At 45.0% G+C, this 27,607-nt stretch overlaps 1 protein-coding gene across 9 annotated transcripts in view; it reads left to right on the top strand.

Annotated features, from left to right (window-relative positions):
* fbxw7 (F-box and WD repeat domain containing 7) overlaps positions 1–27,607 on the top strand; it is a 603,096-nt gene that overhangs the window by 516,498 nt on the left and 58,991 nt on the right. The window contains exon 1 of one of the 9 annotated variants that reach the window (XM_070871445.1): positions 26,697–26,811. The exons of 7 other annotated variants lie outside the window; for them this stretch is intronic. In XM_070871445.1, the coding sequence (XP_070727546.1) occupies positions 26,773–26,811 (39 nt within the window). In that variant the 5' untranslated portion in view covers positions 26,697–26,772. Of the gene's footprint in view, positions 1–26,696; positions 26,812–27,607 lie in introns of those variants that run through there. One more of the 9 variants, XM_070871446.1, reaches the window with a different exon arrangement.

A 27,607-nucleotide genomic window follows, 5' to 3' on the forward strand; every position in this document is an offset into this window, starting at 1 on the left:
GAGAAGTTCAGAAGCTATTTGATGGGTGGAGAGAAAAGAAGGATGGAGGTTATTGCCGTGGTAATGAGAGTCTGTTGCGATACAGGAAGATGATGGCGAAGTTCACGTGAAGTTGAAGATCACCGTAGATCAGAAGCAGCCAGAAAATGTAAAACCACACAAGCACCCAACAAAGCAGAAAACCAATAGAACGAGTCACCCAGCTCAGCAGATAAACAACAGCAAGTAGCAGAAACCAACAAAGCTGAAAAACCAGTCAAACGAGTCACTCAGCTCAGCAGAGAAACAACTACAGTGGGGAAGATAATTTTTTTTTTAGCATTAGATTTTTGACACACCAAGTAAGTCTTGCAGTGTAGTCCAAAGCAGAAATATAGTCTTGATGTCCAGTGAAGCCCAGGAATTCAACGTTCACCGTTATTATGGAGTAAACTGGACTTCCGAGTCCGCACATACGCAATTAAACACGCAAATCCAGAAGTTGCTGTCTCGATTTGCCCTACTCCTCCACAAGCTTTGCTACACTGGTACCTTGTTGATAGATTTGGCATCCACTAAACAGGCCAGAGAAAGTTAGGACTGGTGCATTCAGGAGTAAGTGAATTTTTAACGGTGTGAAAAGCAACGTTCCCTATAAGATGCACGGCCATACACCCCACTGCCAGTCACTTGCGTGAAACTGTGAAGGGGCTGCGTACTCCCAAAAAATAAGAGGGAACATTGGTGATAAGTCTTAATTATCAAATCACCTCTCTGGCCCTGAAAAAGTTATTGTACGAATGTGAGTCTCCTTCTTTCAGATTTTAATTACTTTTTGAGATTTTCTTTTAAAAATGTAAATTATTTTTTTTACATGTTTCGCTTTTTTTTTGTCTTCTCTCCCAATTCCATCTTTGTTTCCCCCTCTTTTGCTTTCTGTACATTTTACATTCCATCAAATATTCGAATTTATACTTCCTGGTGTCTCTGAGAATTCTTCAATTTGGTTGAAGAGACACACTGCTGCTTGTTCTGCTCACACATGCCATGCTGAAAATCATCTCTAAATACTGTAAATTGCCACTCAAAAGCCCACGAAAAGTCTGTAGGCAGCTGTAAAGATAATGAACGGCAAGTGCCGTTCCTTCACCGCTGACCGCAAAGTCGGGGCTAATATCGTCAGGGAAAATGCAGAAGTAGCAAGGCCATAATAAAGGGTGATATAATTATCCAAAAATAGACAGTCATGTAAATGGTAAAGTAGGGGAGGGGTCTGTATGTTGTGTCTGGGAATGTGGGGTTTCTGTTTTATATACGGGAATATTTTTTAGATCAGTTTTTAGTCCAATGAGGAAGGAGGTAATTCTAATATGTAATTCTTGAAAATGAAGTGGGGCAAGTAAGTAACGCAAGTGTAGAAGAATATCTCGGAAACAGCGACATTTGATATAAACATTGGAGAGAAGGAACTGTCCCATTACTTGGCTAGAAAAAATTAAACCAATGAGATCAAAGAGGAGCTATCCCAGATAAATTGGAAAGAACTGTTGGCAGATGTGATGTAGACAGACAGGAGATGCTTAGTGTACAAACTAGACACATTTTCACAAAAAATAAAGATGGTACAGCAAAATTTGTAGGATATGTTGAGGCTATTAGATGAGGAACAATGGGAGGACGCATGTGTGGAGCTGTTAGGCTGAATCGCCTGTTTCCGTGCTGTAAATACTATGCAGAAGCCAGGTATGCAATAGAAAATAGAAAAAGGAAATGGTGCAAATACTAAATGACTACTTTGCCTGAGTTTTCAGAAGAATATGATTGTAATGTCTGTAAGCTTGTAATGTTTGTAGCTCCACACTGTGGATGTGGACGTATTGTGTACTACAACTGCATAATTAATAATAAACAGAACCAGGCAGATTCCGGAGGCTTCCGAGAGAGCTGTCTGCCATGTTAGGAGTTGTGTGTGCTGTGCTCTGTGAAGATATCACATTTGGCGGTGAGATGGGATTTTTCGGATGGTTTAAAGCTTAAATTTTGTTGGGGAAGGATTCAGCCAGCCAACAGAGACTTTGGAAGTTTCTGCCTTTGGAAAAAGCTACAAAAATCCGAGGTAAAATACAGCACACGTTGTGAACAGCTAGAGATTAAAATGGCAGGTGTAATCGGACATTTGGGGGAATATAGACATGACCGGGAACGTTTTAAAGCATGGATGTGGATCGGCTAGAAATGTATTTCACTGCAAATAACATAATCGAAGTTCCAGACAATCCAGTCCAGAACCGGGCTGTGTTGGAACGTAAGAAAGCGATCTTCTTATCGGAGGCGAGTCCGGCATTGTACGAAACCCTTGTAAATCTGCTTGTGCCTGACGAGCCAAAGGACACAAGGCTTAAAGAGATTTTAACGACATTGGAGCAGCACTATAACCCCAAACAGTTGGAAATTGCTGAAAGCTATTGTTTCAGGAGTCAGAATCAAAAGGCTGATGAAGTATCAGTGATTACATTGTAGCATTAAAAAAGCTATCGATGCACTGTAAATTTGGAAACTTTCAAAATCGAGCATTACGGGATCGTTTTGTTTGTGGGGTGAAAAATGATGCGATCAGAAGGAAGTTATTGACGACGGATGACTTGACTTTTGAGATTGCTTGTCAGTGAGGTCGATGGACATGGCCGAACAATATTCCCGAGAATTAAATAATAATTACGGTCGTCAGTCAACCGAGGTAAATCACCTGCAGGTTCAAAGTAAAAGACGGTGGGTGCCCAAAGTCTCAGAAACTGGAAATTCTAACAGAGCATCGAATGTTTCTATGTTTTCCTCTGCCCACCTGGGGCTCCCTTGCTGTGTTGGAGTTCCGAGCAGAGCACTTGCTTAGGAAGTCTTGTGTTAGGCATGCGGACCTGGTCCAGTGTGGTCAGTGCTTCGATGCTTAGGACGTTGGCCTGGGCAAGGATACTGATGTCGGTGTGTCTATCCTCCCAGTAGATTTGTAGGATCTTGCGGAGGCAGCGCTGGTGGTACTTCTCCAGCGCTTTGAGGTGTCTGCTGTATATAGTGCATGTCTCTGAGCCATATAGGAGCGAAAGTCAAGTGGCCTGTATTACTACCCTGTATACAGTCCATAATGCAGGCTAAAATTTATATTCACTTACAGATACATGGGTTAATAAGGACAGCCAGAATGAATTTGTAAAGGCAAGATATTAGTAATGGGACTGTTCAAAATGTGTGAGAGTGTATGTTAACAAATTATTAGTCTTAATTAAACTAAGGTACATGGTATTAGAGGAGCTGTGGCAGTATGGCTGAAGGACAGAAAACATAGTCGTGGTTAATGGACAATTTTCAGACCGGGGAGATGTAGCACCACCCCCCCCCCCCGCCCCCCGGATTTGCTGTTGGACTGTTTATATTAATCTATATATTTAAACGTTTTGCACGTTATACTCCCTGTCCACAAAACTTGCCACCTGTTGTGGCAATTTTTGATCATACTTTTCTAATGGCATTTACCATTGTAAAATGCTGTATTAACATTTCCTATTTAATATTGTTATTTCAGCTATCTCAATGTAGTTGCATGCTCAGGCCACTAGGTGACTCTGGAGCAAGTTTCTGGAGTGTCCATTTTACTCCCATTTTTTTATTTAAAAAAAGACTTGTATTCATCTACAGATGCTGGGTTACACTACAGGCAATTTACTAAAGTGCATATCATTGATGTGAACTCTGGTATAGGGAACGCAATAGCAAAGTTTTCAGACAAAACAAAAATGGAGACCATTGTTAATAGTAAAGAGGATATCAACTGACCTAAGGAAGACACAAATTAGTAGATTGGGTAAATAGATGTTGGGTGAAGCTTATTGCACAAAATGTGAGGCAATACATTTAGGAAGAAGAATAAAAAGAAAAAATATATTCAATGATAAAACTTTAAAAGGAATAGAAGAACTGAGAGACTCAACGATTCATACACACCTTTAAGAGTGGAAGGACTTTCTGTTAAAAAGCATAGGAGATCTTGGTTTTTACAAATAGGGGCATAGAGTACACAAGTAAAGAAATAATACAAAACCTATGTGGAATATTCATAATAAAGGATGAAACTGAGTACTGTGTACAATGAGCAAGTGTGACCTTAGCTCCTTTAATAAGACTCCAGCGTGCAGGTACCTCGTGAGTGGCCTGCTTCTCTACTGTGCTCCCAAGGGATGCTGGGATCCCTTGGGACTCCAACAGGTGGGCCCTCTGGTGGACAGGTGTCATGCAGGTTACAAAGGGTTAAATACATTACATCACTCCCCCGTGAAGTCAACAATACACTTATTTACAAGGTGAGACGCTCTGGGGCTTTTCGCTCCCTTGTCGATCGTCTCGGTACAAATGCGGGTGTGGGAGGGTTGGTCAGTTCTTCACTGGGCTGTTGGGCAGCCGGCCTTGCCGGGCTGCTGGGGATGGTGAGTTCGGCATCGTGGTCAACCATGATGTCAGTTGCCACTTGTGTGTGTGTTGGAGGGTCAAAGTTGGTGGTGTCCTCTTCGGGTTGTTCGTAGCTGTTGGTGAACCACAATTTGATTTGGTCCAAATTTTTTTTGTGCATTTGTCCATTGGCCAATTTGACCTGAAACACCCTCTTTGGCTGTGACCGTGCCAGCGAGCCATTTGGGATTATGTCCATAATTGAGCACAAACACAGGATCATTGATCTCAATATCGCGTAACAAATTTATGCAGTCAGGGTACACACTTTGTTGATGCTGTTTGCCCTCCACGTGATCATGGAGATCAGTGTGGACAGGAGAGAGCCTTGTTTTGAGTATCCTTTTCATGAGCAGCTCGGCTGGGGGAACCCCGGTGAGTGAGTAGGGTCTGGTGCGGTAGCTGAGCAGCATTCGGGACAGCCGGGTCTGCAGGGAGCCTTCCGACACGCATTTTAAGCTTTGCTTGATGGTCTGATCTGCCCATTCTGCCTGGCCATTGGATGCGGGCTGAAATGGAGCAGATGTGACGTGTTTGATCCCATTGCGGGTCATGAATTCCTTGAATTCAACACTGGTGAAGCACGGCCCATTGTCGCTGACTAGGACATTAGGCAAGCTGTGCGTGGCAAACATGGTTCGTAGGTTTCAATAGTGGCCGTGGACGTGTTTACTGACATTATTGCACGTTCAATCCATTTTGAGTAAGCGTCCACGACAACCAAAATCATTTTGCCTAGAAATGGGCCCGCATAGTCTACGTGGATCCTCAAACACAGTTTGGTGGGCCACGACCACAAACTTAACGGTGCCTCTCTGGGTGCATTGCTCAGCTGAGAGCAAGTGTTGCACTGGTGCACGCATGACTCTAAATCTGAGTTGATGCCGGGCCACCACACATGGGATCTGGCTATGGCTTTTATCATTACGATGCCTGGGTGGGTGCTGTGCAGTTCATATATGAACGTATCTCTGCCTTTCTTGGACAAGACCACGCGATTGCCCCACAATAGTCAGTCCGCCTGCAGGGACAACTCGTCTTTGTGTCTGTGGAACGGCTTAATTGCCTCCTGCATCTCCACTGGGACACCGGACAGCTCCCATGGAGGACACAGTTTTTTACCAAAGAGAGTAAAGGATCCTGGCTGGTCCAGGTCCTGATCTGGCGGACTGTAACAGGGGACTTCTCGTTCTCGAATGCCTCCATGACCATGAGCAAGTCCGCTGGCTGTACTATTTCCACCCCAGTGGTGGGCAATGTCAGCCAACTTAGAGCATCTGCGCAGTTCTCTGTGCCCAGTCTGTGGCGGATTATATAGTTGTATGCCAACAGCATGAACACCCATCTTTGGATGTGGGCAGAGGCTTTGGTATTAATCCCTTTGCTCTCAGAGAACAGCAATATGAGCGGCTTGTGGTCAGTTTCAAGCTCAAACTTGAGGCCAAATAAGTACTGGTGCATTTTTTTCACCCCGTAGACGCATGCCAGAGCCTCTTTTTCAACCATGCTGTCGGCCCTTTCGGCCTTGGACAAACTCCTGGACGCATAAGCGACCGGTTGCAAAATCCCCGATTCATTAGCCTGTTGTAACACACACCCGACCCCGTATGACAACGCATCACAAGCTAGCACTAATCGTTTACAAGGGTTATACAGGACAAGCAGTTTGTTTGAACACAACAGATTTCTGGCTTTCTTAAAGGCCTCTTGTGAATTCCCCCATACCCAGTCGTCTCCCTTGTGCAGTAGCACATGTAGGGGTTCAAGCAGGGTGCTTAACCCAGGTAAGAAATTACCAAAATAGTTAATGAGTTCCAGGAACGACCGCAGTTCCGTCACTCTCTGTGGTCGCGGCGCATTCTTGATGGCCTCCGTCTTGGCGTCAGTGGGTCTGATGCCGTCCGCTGCGATTCTTCTTTCCAAGAACTCAACATCCTGTGCCAGGAAAACACACTTCAAGCATTTCAATCTGAGTCCCACGCGATCCAACCGACTAAGAACCTTTTCCAGATTCTTCAAGTGCTCCATGGTGTCCCGACCTGTAACCAATATGTCGTCCTGGAAAACCACTGTACAAGGAACCGACTTTAGCAGGTTCTCCATGTTCCGCTGGAAAATTGCCATGGCCGACTGAATCCTGAATGGGCACTGGTTGTAGATAAACAGACTTTTATGCGTGTTGATGCAGGTGTTCTTTTGAAGACTCCTCCAGCTCCTGCGTCATGTAGGCCGAGGTCAGGTCCAGCTTGGTGAACGTCTTCCCTCCAGCCAGGGTCGCAAGTAGGTCGTCTGCCTTGGGTAGCGGGTACTGGTCCTGCAGTGAAAAATGGTTAATCGTTATTTTATAGTCCCCGCGAGGTGCCGTCCTCCTTAAGTACCGGGACATTCGGACTGGCCCAGTCGTTGAATTCCACCGGCGTGATGATGCCTTCATGTTGCAGCCTGTCCAGCTCAATTTCCACTTTTTCACGCATCATGTACGGTACTGCCCGTGCCTTGTGGTGAATGGGTCGTGTACCGGGAACCAAATGGATTTGCACTTTCGCCCCCTTGAAGCTTCCAATGCCTGGCACGAACAATGATGGGAACTTATTCAGAACCTGGGTACATGAGGCGTCGTCGACGGACGAAAGCACTCGGATGTCATCCCATTCCAGCGGATTTTTCCCAGGCAGCTTCTGCTAAACAACGTGGGGCCATCCCCTGGCACAATCCACAGCGGGAGTTCGTATACTGCTCCGTCATAGGAGACTTTGACTTCTGCACTGCCAATTACAGGGATTAGTTCCTTGGTGTACTGCCCGTGCCTTGTGTTGAATGGGTCGTGTACCGGGAACCAAATGGATCTGCACTTTTGCCCCCTCGAAGCTTCCAATGCCTGGCTCGAACAATGATGGGAACTTATTCAGAACCTGGGTACATGAGGCGTCGTCGACGGACGAAAGCGTTCGGATGTCATCCCAGTTCCAGCGGATTTTTCCCAGCCAGCTTCTGCTAAACAACGTGGGGCCATCCCTTGGCACAATCCACAGCGGGAGTTCGTATACTGCTCTGTCATAGGAGACTGAGACTTTGACTTCTGCACTGCCAATTACAGGGATTAGTTCCTTGGTGTAAGTCCTTAGTTTGGTGTGAATGGGGCTGAGCTTGGGCCTGTGTGCCTTTTTGCTCCACAGCCTGATGAAGGTCTTTTTACTCATTATGGACTGACTTGCCCCCGTGTCCAGTTCCATAGATCCTGGAATACCGTTCAGTTCAACTTTCAACATTATTGGTGGACATTTCGTAGTGAATGTGTGTACCCAGTACACTTCTGCCTCCTCTGTACGAGTCTCCAATTTTGCCTGATCCACAGTGGATCGATCTTGCTCTGCAGTGTGGTGGTTTGCAGGGTTTGCAGCTCGCCTGCACATTCGTTGGAGGTGTCCCATTGTTCTGCAACCATTGCATGCATAGTGCTTAAAGCAGTATTGATGGGGCCGATGATCACCTCCGCAGCGCCAACAGGGTGTTAATTGCCTCGCATTAACGATTGATGGCAGACTCTGGGTTATCTGAGGTCGGACTACAGCAGCCGGCATGTACATTCTGCCATGTACATTTCTGCTCAAGACCGATGATACTTTATGCACAGTACTGGCCGAAACTTCTTTACTCTGCGAAATCTGTTTGGTGTTGTCGCTGGTGGACATAAATGCCTGGGCTATCGTTATGGCTTTACTTAGATTCGGAGTTTCTATAGTCAACAGTTTGCGAAGGATTGTCTCATGTCCAATGCCCAGTACAAAAAAGTCTCTGAGCATTTGTTCTAGGAAACCCTCAAACTCACAATGTCCTGCGAGGCACCTTAGTTCGGCGACATAGCTCGCCACTTCCTGGCCCTCCGATCGTTGACACGTGTAGAACCGATACCTCGCCATCAAAACGCTTTCCTTAGGACTTAGGTGCTCCTGGACCAGCGTACACAATTCTTCGTAGGATTTCTCTGTCGGTTTTGTCGGGGCCAGGAGATTCTTCATGAGGCCATAGGTTGTTGCCCCACAGACCGTTAGGAGGATCGCCCTTCGTTTGGTTGTGTTCTCATCCCCTTCCAGCTCGTTGGCCACAAAGTATTGGTCGAGTCTCTCCATGAAGGCCTCCCAATCGTCCCCTTCTGAGAACTTCTCCAGGATACCGACTGTTCTTTGCATTTTTGCGCGGTTGTTCATTACCTCGTCGCCAATTGGTACACTCATAATAAAGGATGAAACTGAGTACTGTGTGTAATGAGCAAGTGTGACCTTAGCTCCTTTAAGAAGACTCCAGAGTGCAGGTACCTCGTGGGTGGCCTGCTTATATACTGTGTTCCCAAGGGATGCTGGGATCTCTTGAGACTCCAACAGGTGGGCGCTCTGGTGGTCAGGTGCCATGCAGGTTACACAGGGTTAAGTACATTACACTATGCAAATCATTTGTTAGGCTGCAGTTAGAATATTGTGTCCAGTATTGGGTGCCTTGAAGGGATGAATGGATTCAGTTATGAGAAGAGACGAGAGAAATTGGGGCTCTTTTTAAGAAACATAAGAAATAGGAGCAGGAGCAGGCTATTTGGCCCTTAGAGCCTGCTCTGCCATTCAAAATGATCGTGGCTGATCTTCTACCTTAACTCCACCTTCCCACACTGTCCTCATATCTCTTGATTCTCATAGTATCCAAAAATCTAGCGATCTCTGTCTTAAATAAACTCAATGACTAAGCATCTACAGCCTTCTGGGGTAGAAAATTCCAAAGATTCACAACCCTTTGAGTGAAAAAAATTCTCCTCATATCAGTCGTAAATGGCCGACCCCTTATTCTGAGTCTGTGACCCCTAGTTCTAGAGTCTCCAGCCAAGGGAAACATCCTCCCAGCATCCACCCTGCCAAGCCCTTTCAGAATGTTATATGTTTCAATGAGATCACGTCTCATCCTTGAACTCTAAGGAATATAGGCTTAGTCTACTCAATCTCGCCTCATGGAACAATCCCCTCATCCCAGGAATCAGTCTAGTGAACCTTTATTAGGTAACTTTCTGTGATTCATGTACAAGGACACCCAGGTCCCTCTGAATACCAATATTTTCCAGTCTTCCACCATTTAAAAAATATTCTGCTTTCCTATTTTTCCTATCAAAGTGGATAATTTCACACTTCTCCACATTATATTCCATTTGCCATGTTCATGCCTACTCACTTAACCTGTCTATATCCCTTTGCAGACTTTGTGTCCTCCTCACTGCTTACTTTCCCACCCAACTTTGTATCGTCAGCAAACTTGGATACATTACTGGGGCCGGCTCCCTCATCTACGTCATTGATATAGATTGTAATAGCTGAGGCCCAAGCACTGATCCTTGTGGTATCCCACTAGTTAGAGCATACCAATCTAAAATGACCTATTTATTCTTACTCTCTGTTCTCTGTCCATTAACCAATCCTCAATCTATGCTAATATGTTACCCCCAATCCCAGGAGCCCTAATTTTCTGCAATAACTTCTTGTGTGGCACCTTAACGAATGCTTTTTGAAAATCCAAATACACTATGTCTTCTGGTTTCCCCTTATCTGCCCTGCTAGTTACAACCTGAAAAAAAACATTTGGCAAACACTATTTAAGAACACAACATAAGAAATAGGAGCAGGAGTAGGCTATTAGGCCCCTCGAGCCTGCTCCGCTATTTCATCACCATCATCGAGGATGACTTGCTTCCACTCTTAACGTGAGTTCTTAGGTGGCTGTACAGTCCAATACGAGAATCACAGTCTCTCACAGGTGGGACAGATAGTCGTTAGAGGAAGGGGTGGGTGGGACTGGTTTGCCGCACGCTCTTTCCGCTGCTATGTTCATGCCCACTCACTTAACCTGTCAAAATCCCTTTGTAGACTTTGTGTCCGCCATTTAATAAGATCATGGCTGATCTGATCATGGCTGATCTGATCATGAACTCAGCTCCACTTCCCTGCCCGCTTCCCATGACTCTCTTATCTCTCAAAAATCTGTCTATCTTTCTCTTAAATATATTCAAAGACCCAGCCTCCACAGCTCTCTGGGGCAGAGATTTCCATCGATTTACAACCCTGAGAGAAAAAAATCCTCCTCATCTCAGTTTTAAATGGGCAGCCCTTTATTCTGAGACTTGCGGTACTGATTAAAGAAACTATTACAGTAGTGAAAGGGATGATATGTTAGAGGGATCATCAAATGAGGCCATATGGGTCGAATTGAAAAATAAAAAAGGAGCGATCACACTGCTGGGCGTGTATTATAGACCCCCAAACAGTGGGAGAGAGCTAGAGGAGCAAATATGTAGGCAAATTGCTGTGAAGTCCAAAAACCATAGGTAATAGTAGGGGATTTTAACTATCCAAATATTGATTGGGACAAATTTAGTGTGAAGGGTATAGAGGGTGTGGAATTCTTGAAATGCATTCAAGAGAACTTTTATAGTCAGTATCTAGCAAGTCCAACACGAGAGGGGGCAGTCTTGGATTTAGTTTTGGGGCCTGAAGCTAGGCAGGTTGAAGGGGTATTAGTGGGAGAGCACTTGGGTGCCAGTGACCATAATTCAGTCAGATTCAAGTTGGTTATGGATAAGGACAAGAATGGGCCTGGAATGAAATTTCTGAATTGGCGAAAAGTTAATTTTGCTAAGTTAAGGAGTGATTTGGTCATGGTGGACTGGAAACAATTACTTGTGGGTAAATCAGTGTCGGAACAGTGGGAGGCATTTAAGGAGGAGATCCGGAAGGCTCAGGCCAAACATGTGCCCTTAAAGAAAAAAGTTGGGGAAAATAATTCTAGAGCCCCCGGGATGTCTAGGGACTTATGGGGAGGATTAAGGAAAAAAGGGACGCTTATGTCATATATCAACTGCTAAATACTATAGAATCTTTAGAGGAATATAGAAAGTTAAGAGGCAAAATTAAAAAGGATATTAGGAAGGCTAAGAGAGAGCATGAGAAATTCTTGGCCAGTAAAATTAAGGGAGACCCTAAAATGTTCTACAAATATATTAAGAGTAAGAGGGTAACTAAAGAAAGGGTAGGGCCTATTCGAGACCATGAGGGTAATCTTTGTGTGGAGGCGGAAGATGTTGGGAGGGTTCTTAACAAATAATTTGCATCTGTTTTCACAAAGGAAAGGGGCAATGCAGATACTGCTATCGAGGAGGAGTGTGATATTCTGGATGAAATAAATTTAATGAGAGAGGAAGTATTAAGAGGCTTAGCAGCTTTGAAAGTAGATAAGTCTTCGGGCCCGGATGGAATGCATCCCAGGCTGTTTAGCGAAGTAAAAGAGGAAATAGCAGAGGACTTGACCATCATTTTCCAGTCCTCTTTGGATTTGGGCATGGTGCTGAAGAATTGCTAATGTAGAACCCTTGTTTAAGAAGGGAGAAAGGGACAGGCCGAGTAATTACAGGCCTGTCAGCATAACCGCAGTGGTGGGAAAATTATTGGAAAACATCCTGAAAGACAGGATAAATCTGCATTTGGAAAGGCAAGGATTAATTAGGGAGAGTCAGCACGGATTTGTTAAGGGAAGATCGTATCTGACTATCCTGATTGAATTTTTTGAGGAGGTAACCAAGAGGGTCGATGAGGGTACTGCATACGGTGTAGTAAATATGGACTTTAGCAAAGGCAAGCATTCCATATGCCGCCTTAACTACGTTATCCACCTGGCCTGCTACTTTCAGGGATCTGTGGACAAGCACTCCAAGGTCCCTTTGTTCATCTACACTATTAAGTGGCCTACCACTTAATGTGTATACCCTTTCCTTATCAGCCCTCCCAAAGTGCATCACCTCACACTTCTCGGAATTAAGTTCCATTTGCCACTGCTCTGCCCACCTGACCAGTAGATTGATATCCTCCTGCAGCCCATGACTTTCCTCTTCATTATCAACCACACAGCCAACTTTAGTGTCGTCTGCAAATTTCTTAATCGTAGTACCTATATTCAAATCTAAATCGTTGATATATAGCACAAAAAGCAAGGGATTCAGTACTGAGCCCTGCAGAATCCCACTGAAAACATCCTTCCAGTCACAAAAACATCCATCAATCATTACCCTTTGCTTCCTTCCTCCAAGACAATTTTGGATCCAACTTGACACTTTGCCCTGTATCACATGGGCTTTAAACCTTCATGACCAGTCTACCATATGCGACCTTATCAAAAGCTTTGCTAAAGTCCATATTTACTACACCGTATGCAGTACCCTCATCGACCCTCTTGGTTACCTCCTCAAAAAATTCAATCAGGTTAGTCAGATACGATCTTCCCTTAACAAATCCGTGCTGACTCTCCCTAATTAATCCTTGCCTTTCCAAATGCAGATTTATCCTGTCTTTCAGGAGGTTTTCCAATAATTTTCCCACCACTGCGGTTACGCTGACAGGCCTGTAATTACTCGGTCTGTCCCTTTCTCCCTTCTTAAACAAGGGTTCTACATTAGCAATTCTCCAGCACCATGCCCAAATCCAAAGAGGACTGGAAAATGATGGTCAAGTCCTCTGCTATTTCCTCTTTTACTTCGCTAAACAGCCTGGGATGCATTCCATCCGGGCCCGAGGACTTATCTACTTTCAAAGCTGCTAAGCCCCTTAATACTTCCTCTCTCATTAAATTTATTTCATCCAGAATATCACACACCTCCTCGATAGCAGTATCTGCATTGCCCCTTTCCTTTGCGAAAACAGATGCAAAGTATTTGTTAAGAACCCTCCCAACATCTTCCGCCTCCACACAAAGATTACCCTCATGGTCTCGAATAGGCCCTACCCTTTCTTTAGTTACCCTCTTACTCTTAATATATTTGTAGAACATTTTAGGGTCTCCCTTAATTTTACTGGCCAAGAATTTCTCATGCTCTCTCTTAGCCTTCCTAATATCCTTTTTAATTTTGCCGCTTAACTTTCTATATTCCTCTAAAGATTCTATAGTATTTAGCAGTTGATATATGACATAAGCGTCCCTTTTTTCCTTAATCCTCCCCATAAGTCCCTAGACATCCCGGGGGCTCTAGAATTATTTTTCCCAACCTTTTTCTTTAAGGGCACATGTTTGGCCTGAACCTTCCGGATCTCCTCCTTAAATGCCTCCCACTGTTCCGACACTGATTTACCCACAAGTAGCTGTTTCCAGTCCACTATGGCCAAATCACTCCTTAACTTAGCAAAATTAGCTTTTCCCCTATTCGGAACTTTTATTCCAGGCCTATCCTTGTCCTTATCCATAATCAACTTGAATCTGACTGAATTATGGTCACTGGCACCCAAGTGCTCTCCACTAATATCCCCTTCAACCTGCCCAGCTTCATTCCCCAAAACTAAATCCAAGACCGCCCCTCTCGTGTTGGGCTTGCTACCTACTGACTAAAAAAGTTCTCTTGAATGCATTTCAAGAATTCCACACCCTCTATACCCTTCACACTAAATTTGTCCCAATCAATATTTGGATAGTTAAAATCCCCTACTATTACCACCCTATGGTTTTTGGACTTCACAGCAATTTGCCTACATATTTGCTCCTCTATCTCCCTCCCACTGTTTGGGGGTCTATAGAGGTCTATAATACACACCCAGCAGTGATCGCCTCTTTTTTATTTTTCAATTCGACCCATATGGCCTCATTTGATGATCCCTCTAACATATTATCCATCCTCACCGCTGTAATATTTTCTTTAATCCGTACCGCAACACACCCCGCCCCCCTTTTTTACCTCCTCTCTATCTTTTCTAAAAATGCTGTAGCCAGGAATATTGATCTGCCAAACCTGCCTCTCTTTCAGCCATGTTTCTGTAATGGCTATAATGTCATTCTCCCAAGTGTCCACCTCTGCTCTTAGCTCATCCGCCTTATTCACTATAGTCCTTGCATTAAAGTATATACCATTCAGCACAGGAAGACCTCCTTGCTTAAAACTTACTAAGCCTTGTTTCTTCTGTCCTACAGATTCGCTTTCTAGATTCTTGCTATCCAATTTCTGCTATACTTCCTTCCCTTTTGAATTTGTTCTCAGGTTCCCATCCCCCTGCCGAGCTAGTTTAAACTCTCCCCAACAGCACTAGCAAAACTCCCCGCGAGGATATTGGTCCTGGCGATGTTGAGGTGCAACCCGTCTGGTTTGTACAGGTCCCATCTCCCCCAGAAGTGGTCCCAATGCCTCAAGAATTTAAAGCCCTCCCTCCTACGCCAACTTTCCAGCCAGCTGTTCATCCTCTCTATCCTTTTATTCTTATACTCATTAGCATGTGGCACCGGTAGTAACCTGGAGATTACTACCTTTGTGGTCCTACCCTTTAATTTTCTTCCTAGCTCCCTGAATTCTTCCTGTAGGACCTCATCCCTCATTTTACCTATGTCATTGGTCCCGATATGGACCACGACCTCTAGCTGTTTACCAGCCCCCCAGCCCCCCCAGATGTCCTGCATCCGCTCTGTGACATCCTTGACCCTGGCACCAGGAAGGCACAAAACCATTTGGGAGTCACATCTACGACTGCAGAAACACCTGTCTGTTCCCCTACCTATAGAATCCCCTATCACTAGGGCTCTCTTGTTCTTCATCCCTCCCCCCTGTGCAGCCGAGCCACCCTTGGTGCCTTGGAATTGGCTCTGGCTGCACTCCCCTGAGGCACCATCGTCCTTACTGATGCTCAGAAATGAATATCGGTTTAAAAGCGAGATGGACTCACGGGGGACTTCTGCACTACCTGCCTAGCACACTTACTACGTCTGGTGGTCACCCACTTCCTCTCTACCTGCACGCCTTTAAGCTGCGGGGTGACCACCTCCTGAAACGTGCTATCCACGTTGCTCTCAGCCTCGCGGATGCACCGTATTGACTCCACCCGCTGCTCCAGCTCCAAAACGCGGAGCACGAGCAGTTGAAGCTGGAGACACTTCCTGCACACATGGTTGTCTAGGCTGCGCGAAACGTCCAGGACTTCCCACATGCCGCAGGATGTGCATTCCACAGGACTGAGCTGCACTGCCATTCCTCTAGTTCACCTTATCTAGTTTAAAATCTACTTAAAAAGAAATAGAGAAAAGAGAGCTATTCACTTCGTCAACCTTCTGGCCTCCCGAACTCACTGACCTCTGTGGCCTCCCGACCTCTCGGCCTCTGAACTCCCGACCTACTTAAAAAGAAATAGAGAAAAGAGAGCTACTTACCAACTCACCTCACTGGCCTCCGAACTCCCGGCCTCCGAACTCCCAACTCGCCGACCTCAGAGCCTACCTACTCGCCGACCTCAGAGCCTACCTACTCGCCGACCTCAGAGCCTACCGACTCACCGACCTCACGGGGCCTACCGACTCACCGACCTCCCGAACTCGGGTTCCCCCAGAATTCGGACTCTCCTGAACTCGGACTCCCCCGGAACTCGGACTCCCCCGGAACTCGGACTCTCCGAACTCCGACTCTCCCGGAACTCCGATTCAACTCGCTCTCCCCCGGAACTCGAACTCTCCGGAACTCGGACTCTCCCGGAGAAATTGTGCCTGCGAGGAAACACTCGGTCACTCAACCAGGAAACACCAGGATTGGTTTGAGAATGACCAGGAGATCCAAGAGCTAATAGATCGCAAGCGCAGGGCAATTCTGAGCCTTAAACTGCAACCCAACTCATGAGCAGCAAGGCAGCATTACAGACGGCTTAAGGCTGAGGTCCAACAAAAAACCCAGGACCTAAAGAACAGGTCGTGGATGGAAAAACCACAAGAGATACAGAGCAGCTGGCCGACAGCCAAGATGCTCGAGGATTCTTCATCACAGTCAAAGGCCACCTACGGTCCAAACACCCAAGGTCCCACCCCACTGCTGGCCAAGAACAGGGAAACACTCATCAAGGACACCGAGGCAGTCAGGGCCCGCTGGAAGGAGCACTTCGAAGATCTCCTCAATCAAGACTCTGCCTTTGACTCGAGTGTGCTCGACTCCATCCCGCAGCATGCTACCCACCACCAACTCAGTCAAACCCCAGCACTGCACGAGGTAGAAAAAGCCATAAGACAGCTTAAGAACAACAAGGCTACGGGAGCGGATGGAATCCCCGCTGAGGCACTGAAGTATGGCGGAGAGGAACTGTTGGTGCGAATACATAACCTCATCTCTCTCATCTGGCGGGAGGAGAGCATGCCGGGAGATCTCAGAGATGCAGTGATCGTGACCATCTTTAAAAAAAGGGGACAAGTCCAACTGCGGCAAATACAGAGGAATCTCTCTGTTATTAGTCACTGGAAAAGTCGTCGCTAGAGTCCTCCTCAACCGTCTTCTCCCTGTGATTGAGGAGCACCTCCCGGAGTCACAGTGTGGATTTCGTCTCCTACGGGGCACAACGGACATGATTTTTACAGCACGACAGCTGCAGGAAAAATGCAGGGAACAGCACCAGCCCTTATACATGGACTTCTTCAACCTTATAAAGGCCTTTGACACTGTCAACCGCAAGGGTCTATGAAGCGTCTTCCACCATTTCGGATGCCCCCAAAAGTTCATCACCATCCTCCGCCTGCTGCACGACGACATGCAGGCCGTGATCCTTACCAATGGATCCATTACAGACCCAATCCACGTCCGGACCGGGGTCAAACAGGGCTGCGTCACCGCCCCAACCCTCTTCTCAATCTTCCTCGCTGCCATGTTCCACCTCACAGTCAACAACCTCCCGCTGGAGTGGAACTAAACTACAGAACCAGTGGAAACCTGTTTATCCTTCGTCATGTCCAAGCCAGGTCCAAGACCACCCCAACCTCTGTCGTCGAGCTACAGTATGCGGACGACACCTGCGTCTGCGCACAAACAGAGGCTGAACTCCAAGTCATAGTCAATGTATTTACTGAGGCGTATGAAAGCATAGGCCTTACGCTAACCAGCTGTAGACAAAGGACCTCCACCAGCCTGTCCTCGCCGCACAGCACTGCCCCCCAGCCATCGAGATCCACGACGCGGCCCTGGACAATGTGGACCATTTCCCATACCTCGGGAGCCTCTTATCAACAAGAGCAGACATTGATGACAAGATTCAACACCGCCTCCAGTGCGCCAGTGCAGTCTTCGGTCGCCTGAGGAAAAGAGTGTTTGAAGACCAGGCCCTCAAATCTGCCACCAAGCTCATGGTCTATAGGGCTGTAGTAATACCTGCTTCCTGTATGGCTCAGAGACATGGACCATGTACAGTAGATACCTCAAGTCGCTGGAGAAATACCACCAACGATGTCTCCGCAAGATCCTACAAATCCCCTGGGAGGACAGATGCACCAAAGTTAGCCTCCTTGACCAGGCCAACATCCCCAGCATTGAAGCACTGACCACACTTGATCAGCTCCGCTGGGCAGGCCACATCGTTCACATGCCAGACACGAGACTCCCAAAGCAAGCACTCTACTCGGAACTCCTTCATAGCAAACGAGCCAAAGGAGGAAACACTACAAGGACACCCTCAAAGCCTCCCTGATAAAATACAACATCCCCAATGTCACCTGGGAGTCCCTGGCCAAAGACCACCCTAAGTGGAGAAAATGCTTTCGGGAGGGCGCTGAGCACCTCGAGTCTCATCACCAAGAGCATGCAGAAACCAAGCGCAGGCAGCAGAAAGAGCATGCGGCAAACCTGTCCCACCCACCCTTTCCCTCAACAACTATCTGTCCCACCTGTGACAAGGACTGTGGTTCATGTATTGTATTGTTCAGCCACCTAAGGACTCATGTTAGAGTGAAAGTAAGTATTCCTTGATTCCGAGGGACTAATTATGATGATGGACTCCAGCATTTTCCAATGACAGATGTTAGGCTAACTGGTCTATAGTTTCCTGCTTTCTGTCTGCCTCCTCTTTTAAATAGGGGCATTACATTTGCGGTTTTCCAATCCGCTGGGACCTCCCCAGAATCCAGGGAATTTTGGTAAATTACAACCAATGCATCCACTATCTCTGCAGCCACTTTCCCTTTCATAAATCCGTCTTGACGCTTCCCAATTATATTATGATTTTCGAAGTGCCTTTTTACCACGGCCTAATAATAGATTCTAGCGTTTTCTCTTCTCCTGATGTCAGGCTAACTGTTCTATCATTCTCTCTCCCTCCTTGCTTGAACAGCGGGGTTACATTTTCTACCATCCGGGGACTATTCTAGAATCTAGGGAATTCTGGAAGATCAAAACCAATGCATCTACTATCTCTGTAGTTACCTCTTTTAAAATCCTAGGATGTAGGCCATCAGGTCCAAGGGATATCAACTTTTAGTCCCATTAATTTCTCCAGTACAATTTCTTTACTAATTTCTTTAAGTTTCTGATTCTCGCTAGCCCCTAGGTTCCCCACTATTTCCGGAATGTTTTTTGTGTTGTCTTCTGTGAAGACAGACACAAAATATTTGTTTAATGTCTCTGCCATTTCCTTTTTCCCCATTATAATTTATCCTGTCTCTGCCTCTAAGGGACCTACATTTACTTTCACTAATCCCTTCCTTTTTATATATCTATAGAAGCTTTTACAATCTGTTTTTGTGTGCCTTGCTAGTTTACTCTCATTCTCTTTTTCTTTATCAATTTCTTGGTCATCCTTTGCTTAATTCTAAAATCATCCCAATCCTCAGGCTTACTACTCTTGTTGGCAACATTTTAAGCCTCTTCCTTTAATCTAATACTTTAACTTCTCTTGTTAGCCACGATTGGAGTACTTTTCCCATTGGGTTTTTATTCCTTAAAGGAATGTATATTTGTTGTGAATTATGAACTAATTCTTTAAATCTTTTCTGTTGCTTATTTGCCATCATATCTTCTAATCTAGTTCCCCAATTTACGTTAGCCAACTGGCTCCTCATACCTATGTAGTTTGCTTTGTTCAGTTTTAAAACCCTAGTTTCAGACTTAACTACACCAATTTCAAACTCAATATAAAATTCTGTCATTATGATCACTCTTCCCTGGAGGCTCCTTTACTACAAGGTTATTAATTAACCCTTTCTCATTGTATAATACTAGATCTAAAATAGCCTGTTCCCGAGTTGATTCCTTAACACGCTGATCTAGAAAACTAGCTTGAATGCATTCCATGAACTCATCCTCAACACTACTACCGCAACTATGGTTTTGCCCAGTCTATATGAAGATTAAAATTCCCCATGATTACTGTATTACCCTTGTTAAATGCACCTCTAATTTCCTGATTTATACTCTGCCCAACACTACAACTACTAAAAACTACTCCCACCTGTATTTTCTGCCCCATGTTTTTTCTTTGCTCCACGCAGACTGGTTCTCCATCTTGATTTTCCTTCTCTAGGGTCCTTCTCTATTCTGACTTTAATCTATCCTTCATTATCAGAGCTACCCGCCCTCCCCCCAGGATTGTCTGGGAACGTATGGAAAGATTTTATTTCCTTGCTGGGGTACAATTCCATGGGCAACAGTTACTTGTACATGATTGGTATTAGGCTATTCAAATTTGGAGGATATCACAAACAAATGTGATCCTGTTACCTTTCAGCAGGGGTCATTGGATACTAATCAGTAGCATGAACCAAGCAGGGCTATTTTTTCCTTCCTTAACCCAAGAGTGCCACAGCCAATTGTAACATTCTTACCACTGCCCCAGCTGCCATCAGCAATGACTGGAGATCAAACCTGGGTGCTTCCTGGTCTGTATGGTTAAAAGATGCAAGCTGGAGGAATCCTCAGGAAATAGATTTTAGAAAGGGTGTTTACATTCTCTTCTGGAAAGACTTTGTGTAGCATTTAGCTTTGAGGTGCATTCTATTGCACTTCCTAAAATTAGGGCATTGTTCTCGTACAATATTAATTGTAAAACACCAAGAATAGAAGTATTCATGACTGTGACAGCAGTGTTTGATCCCTTCTCGACCACACCACAGTGTTTGACATGATTGTCTATGCCATCCTCCTCTAATGCCACTCCTCCATCGTTCAGCTTTGTGGGATGCTGTTGCATGGTTCCATTCCTACCTATCCAAATGTAGCCATTGCATCTCCAGCAATGACTTAGAAACATAGAAAATAGGTGCAGGTGCAGGAGTAGGCCATTCGGCCCTTCGAGCCTGCATCGCCATTCAATAAGATCACGGCTGATCATTCCCTCAGTACCCCTTTCCTGCTTTCTCTCCATACCCCTTGATCCACTTAGCCCTAAGGGCCATATCTAACTCCCTCTTGAATATATCCAATAAACTGGCATCAACAACTCTCTGCAGCAGGGAATTCCACAGGTTAACGACTCTCTGAGTGAAGAAGTTTCTCCTCATCTCAGTCCTAAATGGTCTACCCCTTATCCTAAGGCTATGTCCCCTGGTTCTGGACTTCCCCAACATCGGGAACATCCTTCCCGCATCTAACCTGTCCAGTCCCGTCAGAATCTTATACGTTTCTATGAGATCCTCTCTCATCCTTCTAAACTCCAGTGAATAAAGGCCCAGTTGATCCAGTCTCTCCTCATATGACAGTTCAGCCATCCCTGGAATTAGTCTGGTGAACCTTCGCTGCACTCCCTCAATAGCAAGAACGTCCTTCCTTAGACTAGACGACCAAAACTGAACACAATATTCCAGGTGAGGCCTCACTAAGGCCCTGTACAACTGCAGTAAGACCTCCCTGCTCCTATACTCAAATCCCCTAGCTATGAAGGCCAACATACCATTTGCCGCCTTCACCGCCTGTTGTACCTGCATGCCAACCTTCAATGACTGATGAACCATGACACCCAGGTCTCGTTGCACCTCTCCTTTTCCTAATCTGCCGCCATTCAGATAATATTCTGCCTTTGTGTTTTTGCCCCCAAAATGGATAACCTCACATTTATCCACATTATACTGCATCTGCCATGCATTTGCCCACTCACCTAACCTGTTCAAGTCACCCTGCAGCCTCTTAGCATCCCCCTCACAGCTCACACCGCCACGCAATTTAGTGTCATTTGCAAACTTGGAGATATTACACTCAATTCCTTCATCCAAATCGTTAATGTATATTGTAAAGAGCTGGGGTCCCAGCACTGAGCCCTGCGGCACTCCACTAGTCACTGCCTGCCATTCTGAAAAGGACCCATTTATCCCGACTCTCTGCTTCCCGTCTGCCAACCAGTTCTCTATCTACGTCAGTACATTACCCCCAATACCATGTGCTTTGATTTTGCACACCAATCTCTTGTGTGGGACCTTGTCAAAAGCCTTTTGAAAGTCCAAATACACCACATCCACTGGTTCTCCCTTGTCCACTCTGCTAGTTACATCCTCAAAAAAATTCCAAAAGATTAGTCAAGCATGATTTCCCTTTCATAAATCCGTACTGACTTGGACCGATCCTGTCACTACTTTCCAAATGCACTGCTGTTTCATCCTTAATGATTGATTCCAACATTTTCCCCACTACTGATGTCAGGCTAACCGGTCTATAATTACCCGTTTTCTCTCTCCCTCCTTTTTTAAAAAGTGGTGTTACATTAGCTACCCTCCAGTTCATAGGAACTGATCCAGAGTCGATGGACTGTTGGAAAATGATGACCAATGCATCCACTATTTCTAGGGCCACTTCCTTAAGTACTCTGGGATGCAGACTATCAGGCCCTGGGGATTTATCGGCCTTCAATCCCATCAATTTCCCTAACACAATTTCCCGCCTAATAAGGATATCCTTCAGTTCCTCCTTCTCACTAGACCCACTGTCCCCTAGTACATTTGGAAGATTATTCGTGTCTTCCTTCGTGAAGATAGAAATGAAGTATTTGTTCAATTGGTCTGCCATTTCTTTGTTCCCCATTTTAAATTCACCTGAATCCGACTGCAAGGGACCTGCATTTGTCTTCACTAATCTTTTTCTCTTCACATATTTATAGAAGCTTTTGCAGTCAGTTTTTATGTTCCCTGCAAGTTTCCTCTCGTACTCTATTTGCCCCCTCTTAATTAAACCCTTAGTCCTCCTCTGTTGAATTCTAAATTTCTCCCAGTCCTCAGGTTTGTTACTTTTTCTAGCCAATTTATATGCCTCTTCCTTGGTTTTAACACTATCCTTAATTTCCCTTGTTAGCCACGGTTGAGCCACCTTCCCCGTTTTATTTTTACTCCAGACAGGGATGTACAATTGCTGAAGTTCATCCATGTGATCTTTAAATGTTTGCCATTGCTTATCTACCGTCAACCCTTTAAGTATCCTTTGCCAGTCTATTCTAGCCAATTCATGCCTCATACCGTCTAAGTTACCTTTCCTTAAGTTCAGGACCCTAGTTTCCAAATTAACTGTGTCACTCTCCATCTTAATAAAGAATTCTACCATATTATGGTTACACCTCACTCAGTATAGGATGGTCAGCTCTCTAGTTGGTTCCTCGACATATTGGTCGAGGAAACCATCCCTAATACACTCCAGGAAATCCTCCTCCACCGCATTACCACCAGTTTGGTTATCCCAATCAATGTGTAAAGTCGCCCATGATAACTGCTGTACCTTTATTGCACACGTCCCTTATTTCTTGTTTGATGCTGTCCCCAACCTCACTACTACTGTTTGGTGGTCTATACACAACTCCCACTAGCGTTTTCTGCCCTTTGGTATTCCGCAGCTCCACCCATATCGATTCCACATCATCCAGGCTAATGTCCCTCCTTACTATTGCATTAATTTCCCCTTTAACCAGCAACGCCACCCCGCCTCCTTTTCCTCTCTGTCTATCCTTCCTAAATGTTGAATACCCCTAGCTGTTGAGTTCCCAGCCTTGGTCACCCTGGAGCCATGTCTCCGTGATGCCAATTACATCATATCTGTTAACTGCTGTCTGCGCAGTTAATTCGTCCACCTTATTCCGAATACTCCTCACATTGAAGCAGAGAGCCTACAGGCTTGTCTTTTTAACACACTTTGCCCCTTTAGAATTTTGCTGTAATGTGGCCCTTTTTGTTTTTTGCCTTGGGTTTCTCTGCCCTCCACTTTTACTATTCTCCTTTCTATCTTTTGCTTCTGCCTCCATTTTATTTCCCTCTGTCTCCCTACATAGGTTCCCATCCCCCTGCCATGTTAGTTTAACTCCTCCCCAATAGCACTTGCAAACTTATCTTCCATCCCCCATCCATTTACCTCAAAAGTCCCCCAATGATCCATTCTTGCCCTCCTTCTCTTCCTCGTCTCCATGCAGTCGCTTGGCAGTGACATACAGAAATGCTACAATCTAAAAGATAGTGGACAGGTTCAAAAAATAATTTAAATGGTTAATGGAATATTGGTCAAGGGGGCTGGAATATAAAGGGGTGGAAGTTATGTTACAATTGTACAGAGCTTTGGTGAGACCCCATCTGGCATACTGCATTCAGCACAGACTCACCAGAATTGTACAGAAGCTAAAAGGGTTTCATTATGAGGAGAGGTTGCATAGACCAGGCTTGTATTTCCTTAAATATAGAAGATTAAAGGGTGATCTAATGAGATGCTTATGATAATTAAAGGATTTGATAGGGTAGACAGAGAAACTATTTTCTCTAGTTGTTGAATCCAGAACAAGGGGGCATAACCTTCAAATTAGAGCTTAGGCCCTTCAGGGGTGATGTCAGGAAGCACTTCTTCACACAAAGGGTAGTGGAAATCTGGAACTCTCTTTCCCCAAAAAGCTGTTGTGGTTAGGTCAATTGAAAATATCAAAACTGAGATTGATAGATTTTTGTTAGGCAAGAGTAAAAAGCGTTACGGAACCAAGGTGGGTAGATGGAATTAAGATACAGATCAGACATGATCTAATTGATTGGCAGAACAGGCTTCACGTGCTGATTGGCCTGCTCCTGTTCTTATACACAGGCATGGGGACATCTTGCACATGTGTGGCTATGATACCCAGCTCTTCATCTCTACCACATCCCGTGATCCCTCAACTGTCTCCATGCTGTGGGACTGCTTTTTCAAATTCACTCTCTGATGAGTCACAGGTTCCTCCAGCTCAACATCGGCAAGCTTATCTTTAGCCCCCATAACCATCTCTGTTGTTTTGCCACCGAATCCTTCCCCCTGTGGGAAGTTCATCTGGAATGTAACCTTGGCCTCCTGTTTGACTGTGAGCTTCATTTCAGAACCCATGTCCTCTCCATCACAAACATTGTGATTTCTCTGCAACACTACCAGTCTCTTCCGCTGAAGCCATCATACATGTCTCCTCAATTCTAGACTCGATTGTTCCAACAGTCTCCATCCTGGCCTCCCTTTCTCCACCAGATAAACTCTAACTTGTGCAAAACAGTCATGCGTCCAGTTCCATACGATCCCCCCTCCTCACTCACCGATATCGGCTCCCCATTCCACAATGTGTTGAATTCAAAGTCCTTATCTTTGTCTTTAAATCTCTCCATTGTCTTTCCACTCCTTGTCTCTGCAACCTCTTCCTGTCCCAAATCTCCCCCTCCTCCCAACACCATTTTCCTCTAACTAATCTTTTGTGCATTTTTACCTTCCCTATTCATCCCTCCACTGGCAGCATAGCCTTCAGCCAGTTAGAAAGTCCTTCTAATCTTTTTTTAAAATACTTGTTTTCAACCAAACCCTCTCTCCTGACTCAGGTTCTTTTTCTTGCACCTATCTGTGAAGTGCCTTGGGACACTTTAGTTAAAGGTGCTATATAAGTGCTATATGAGTTGTTACTTCCTGTCAGTACCAGCAAACCCTCTCCACAACAGTTTTATATGTGGTAGAGAAGGGTTGAACTTGGGTAGTTAAAATTGCCTTTCCCCCTCAAAAACACAGTGTTGTTTCAGACAAGCTATAGAAATCTTAAATAAAATGCAAAAAAAATCTGCAAGTCTTACTGTTAGTGCTAATAGTCTTGCTGTTAATATTTTGCAGTAGTATGTATCATCATCATAGGCAGTCCCTTGGAATCGAGGAAGACGTGCTTCCATTCCTGAAATGAGTTATTCGGTGGCTGAACAGTCCAATACGAGAGCCACAGATGTGTAAAGGGTTAATGTCATCATTGTGTAATTGTAGGTCAAACTTTCTGTTCAATCGGCCAAGTAAAGTTGGTCTCTGAACCATTCCTGTTTGCATTGACTTTTATTTACACAACGGATTATTTAGAACATGATGGTGTGTTTCTGATTGCCACTTTGAAAATGTTTTAATGAGCCGATTCATTGGAATAGGGAAGATAGAAATTGGGTGTGAAATTGATTTGAACTGTTATGGTTCAAATGGACACCTGTTTTGTAAAGGTTCCTGTCTGGTTGTGGAGCTCTCAGCCTGCCATCTCAAATCTTGGCACAGTTGATCAGGAATTGCACACCAGAAGGTTAACGACAATAGGTTATGGACGCTTCAAAGAGGCAGCGTGACCTCTGCATGCTTGGCATTCCTCTATGCTGTGTGAAGGTTGGGAGTTGTCTCCCAGGGGTTTCAAGAAGCAAAACTAACTCCAAAGTAGGTGGCCAACCTCTGCCACGTAAGCTCAGTGATTGCTATGGCAATGGGAGAAGATCATTGGCAGATGGGGAGCCCCAAGTATTCTCCCACATACCACCTGCATCATGTTTACTGTGAAGAAAGGCAGGTGAAAATATATAAACAGGGCGCGGTGAGAGAAGAGACCGAGACTTCATGTCCTTCGGTACATACACCGCAAATTAAACAATAGAGGAGAGAAAAGCCCTTTGAAAATACGTAATTTAATGTGACCTGGTGAACACTGGAGACATAATCCTCGGATGTTGCTGCTCTTATTAGTAATTCCGCACATTCCAGTTACCCGCAGAATGAAGGCAGGCAAATTGATTGGGATGGGGGGGAACTGAATTCAATCATATGAAACCGGTTGTATTCCTTCTTCCGTTTCGCTCTCCTTCTGCTACAGGCTCCCTGGGGCTTTGTTCATCTAATTGACGTGCAGCTCACATTGTTGGTAGCTGGACTGTGCCATTTCTTTTTGTCAAGGCAGGGGGTGGAGCGCATTGCAATTTGATCCATCTGCCAGACGCGGGAGAATCTGTTCATTGGAGAACAGATTCTCCAAGGCAGGCTTTCTGTCTCCACTCCCCCCTCCTTTCCCCCCCCCCCCCCCCCCTTTCTTTTCCCCTTGAAGTCCGAGTGCAGCTTACTGTCTGAGAATTGGTTTGCCGGCGAGCTGCATTTGCTTTCGAGACGGCGGTTTTCTCAGTTGCAGTGTACGCTCTCCCATTCTTTGACGTGCCTGAGCATGTCCATGTTGGGGACATCGCAGGATCTACCTGAAGGAACACTCTATCAGCAACCATCAGCCGAACACGCAAGGATTTGAACCAGTAGTAAAGATGGGTTTCTACGGCACTTTAAAAATGATCTTTTTTAAAGTAAGTGTACCCGGCTATATATTGTAGAGAGCGCAGCAATTAAACGCAACCAGATTGTGGCTGCATGTATTTGTACGTTTGCAGATTTCTGGTCATAACGCATCTGTATAAAATTAAGGTTAATTAATTGGTGAAAAATGGGGATCCAACCATCACTTTCAGAATACAAAATCTTAAATCGTAATTGCGTTGCAACTTCTGGCAAAACCAGTAGAAATTGTCGATTTTAAATCGTGCTACCAGTTACCCAACAACTGCGGCTAATTCATTTTGAGAGACAGTAGGACATAGGCTATTGCCCATTGATTTCTATAAATGAGTTGAATTGATTTTAGTGTGTAATATATGCGAGCACCATTTGCTGTTTTGTGCTCTGATGAACCCAGTGGCTTTTAAAGTACAGATCAGAGACATGGTCTTGGTTTCAAAGTAAAATTAACGTTGGATAGAAGGTTTATGAAAACGTTTGCTTTCTTAGTGACAAAGGTTAAATGTTTCTGTGGCCATGGTTTATGTTGTGTGTGTTTAAATAGTTGATCGACCTGTGACTTTACAGCAGCTCATAAAAAAAAATTATCGCAGCTTCGCAAATAACTGGTAATGTTCACATCATATGGTGATAGGTTGCGAAATCACACTGACTATTGCTGTTCTCCTCAAATATGTCATGTTTTGTCTGCTTTATGTAACGTCACTGTGTAGCATTAGTAATAAACTAGCGATTGTGTTTTATCCTGAGCATGAAGAATGTATTGGTTAGTGATACTGTATAGCATGCCTCTTATGACTTCACTGT

The sequence above is a fragment of the Pristiophorus japonicus genome, chromosome 2 (genome assembly GCF_044704955.1).
Source record: "Pristiophorus japonicus isolate sPriJap1 chromosome 2, sPriJap1.hap1, whole genome shotgun sequence".
In the NCBI taxonomy this organism is placed as follows: Eukaryota; Metazoa; Chordata; class Chondrichthyes; family Pristiophoridae; genus Pristiophorus; species Pristiophorus japonicus.